Consider the following 2,143-nt stretch of genomic DNA (forward strand, 5'->3'; position numbering starts at 1 on the left):
CAATCTCCCCTTCCTCCAATCTCCCATTCCTCCAATGCCAATACCACCCCATTTACATTTCCTCCCAGTCCACCCTTTCTCCTCAGGACCAGGGATCAACACACTCGTATCTCATTGCTTTGGTTTGAGATGAATTCACTCTGTGGAGCTGAGGACTACTCCCTATGGACACACTGACCAGCACACGATGCCCACCTGCCTTCCCAGGCTCCCTAAAACACGAGGATTCAGGTTTTCAGTGCCAGAAGTCTCTTCCCAGCAGCACTGCAGACCCACTCACCTTCTCAGCCTGCTGCCCCTCTGCCTCTGTTTCCATCTTTTCCTCTTCAGCTGCATCTGAGAAAACAAGAAGTGAAATAGAATTGCTGTGAGATCCATTATCACTCAGTATTTATTCCAGGGTTAGCTCAGATTTTCTGGTCTCTAACAGTGGTTTCAAGAAAGGCACAGCACTAAACTCCTGGAAGGCTCAAAGCTTATGACACTGGCTTTAGTTTATAAATGAAGTTTACTTGTAAATTTAAATAGAACTGGGTTTTCTGCTCAGTCCAGGACAGAACATTAAGTTGTTTGTTTAAATTACCAGTGCTCTGCTGAAGCCCCCAGTTCACCCACAGAGAGAAACCCCCCCCTTGAGCTCCACAAAGAGCATCTGGATGTCCTGCTCTGCACAGTTCCAGTCCCACACAGTTCCCATTGGTCAGTCACAGTACCAGAAGATGTTTTCCCCAGCACAGACAGTTTGATCCCATGGATGGCTGGCAGGTGGGTGATGATCCTCAGTGTCAGTGCTGCCAGCCCTGGAATTGCTCCTCAGCACAGGAGCCCTGAGGTGCTGCCAGGGGGGTCTGTCCTGAGGCACCAGCACAGGCTGCAGGTCAGGGAAGGTTTAAATCCCTTTTTGCAGGTGCTGCAAATACCAGAGTTGTCCAACACAGACTTCAAAATAACTTTTCAACACTGGAGTGGCATCAAGAGTTCAGGGCTGGGCAGGACTTGGAGCCAGCCCTGGGCTCATTCAGTAAGTTATTGCTTTCTGAAACACTTATTTGCAATGTCCCCATAAGGACAGTTGGTCTCTGAGATCAGGGGATGACAACGAGCCCTTTGATGGGGAACACCATGAAGGTGTCTGGGTAATGCACTGCTATTCCTCATATTTTCTTGGATCAAAGTCCAAGAAATCCCAATTTATTCCAGCTCTGCAAGAAAGAACAAGAGGGAAGTGTCAGCACCACCTTGTAGTCCTGGCCCAGGATGTTACAATTTATGTCCAGGGCATTAAAGGAGCTTATTTAGCTCCTGGACTCGCTGTGGAACTGGTGGTGACAACCCCTGATCCATCTCTAAGCTTCTGAAGACATCAGCTGCTGCTGGTGTTCATTTTTAGTAATCCCCATTTCCCTGCTAATTCCTGTGGGCTACACTGAGGGAAAACAATAGCAATGATCCCGCAGGGAATTTCTGACAGAAGTCCCTTCTATATATAAGAAAAACAGACTAAAATGTCTGACTGAACGACAGTGCTTTTCCTCTTGGCTTATTTTAGGATGATAAACCTACTAATCTGAACTATCTGCCACCATAATTCAATTTAGGGACAATCTTCCTCCCAAGTTTTATCTCAGAGTCAAGATTTAGTGACCTCATAATGTCACAGGGAAAATCTCAAGTAGATTTTGTCAGACAGCTCTTTCAAGCCTAGGAGCAGAATTCCAAACTGGGCTTAAAAGTGTCATCCCTCCCAGTAAGTGGGAGAGAAGGATTTACAGAGAAAGTTGGATTCAATCCTCGAGCAAAAAGAAGAAAAGAGTGGGGACGAAGTGCAGAACAGTCTGAGTGTGCCTGGGTTGGTGGAGGGGAAGGTGCTGAGCTCAAACCACACAAACACTGTGCAGAAACACCAGAATTTTCATTCTGGTGGGGCTCAGCACTAACACCAAGAGCTTCCAACATTCCTGGTGTTGGGATATGGAGTAACTGAGAGAAAAAAGTCTGTAGCTGTGTAAGCAACCCAAAGCAACCCCAGGGAGAAGGGGAGAAGAGCTGAAGTTCTGCTTCACTGGAGGCTCCAAGCCAGGTGGAACAGGCCAGGGAAGCTCCTGCCTCTGCTCCCCCTCCCACTCTGAACTCAGCTTTGGGT

The 2,143-nt window shown here is 47.6% G+C and overlaps 1 protein-coding gene across 1 annotated transcript in view; it reads right to left on the reverse strand.

Annotated features, from left to right (window-relative positions):
- The window catches only part of SMARCC1 (SWI/SNF related, matrix associated, actin dependent regulator of chromatin subfamily c member 1), a 57,473-nt gene that overhangs the window by 21,515 nt on the left and 33,815 nt on the right, over positions 1 to 2,143 (reverse strand). The window contains exon 20 of the mRNA XM_029964664.1: positions 281 to 336. Within this exon, the coding sequence (XP_029820524.1) occupies positions 281 to 336 (56 nt within the window). The remainder of the gene's footprint in view (positions 1 to 280; positions 337 to 2,143) is intronic.

Source organism: Manacus vitellinus, unplaced genomic scaffold (assembly GCF_001715985.3).
Source record: "Manacus vitellinus isolate BGI_N305 unplaced genomic scaffold, ASM171598v3 scaffold_78_pilon, whole genome shotgun sequence".
NCBI lineage: Eukaryota > Metazoa > Chordata > Aves > Passeriformes > Pipridae > Manacus > Manacus vitellinus.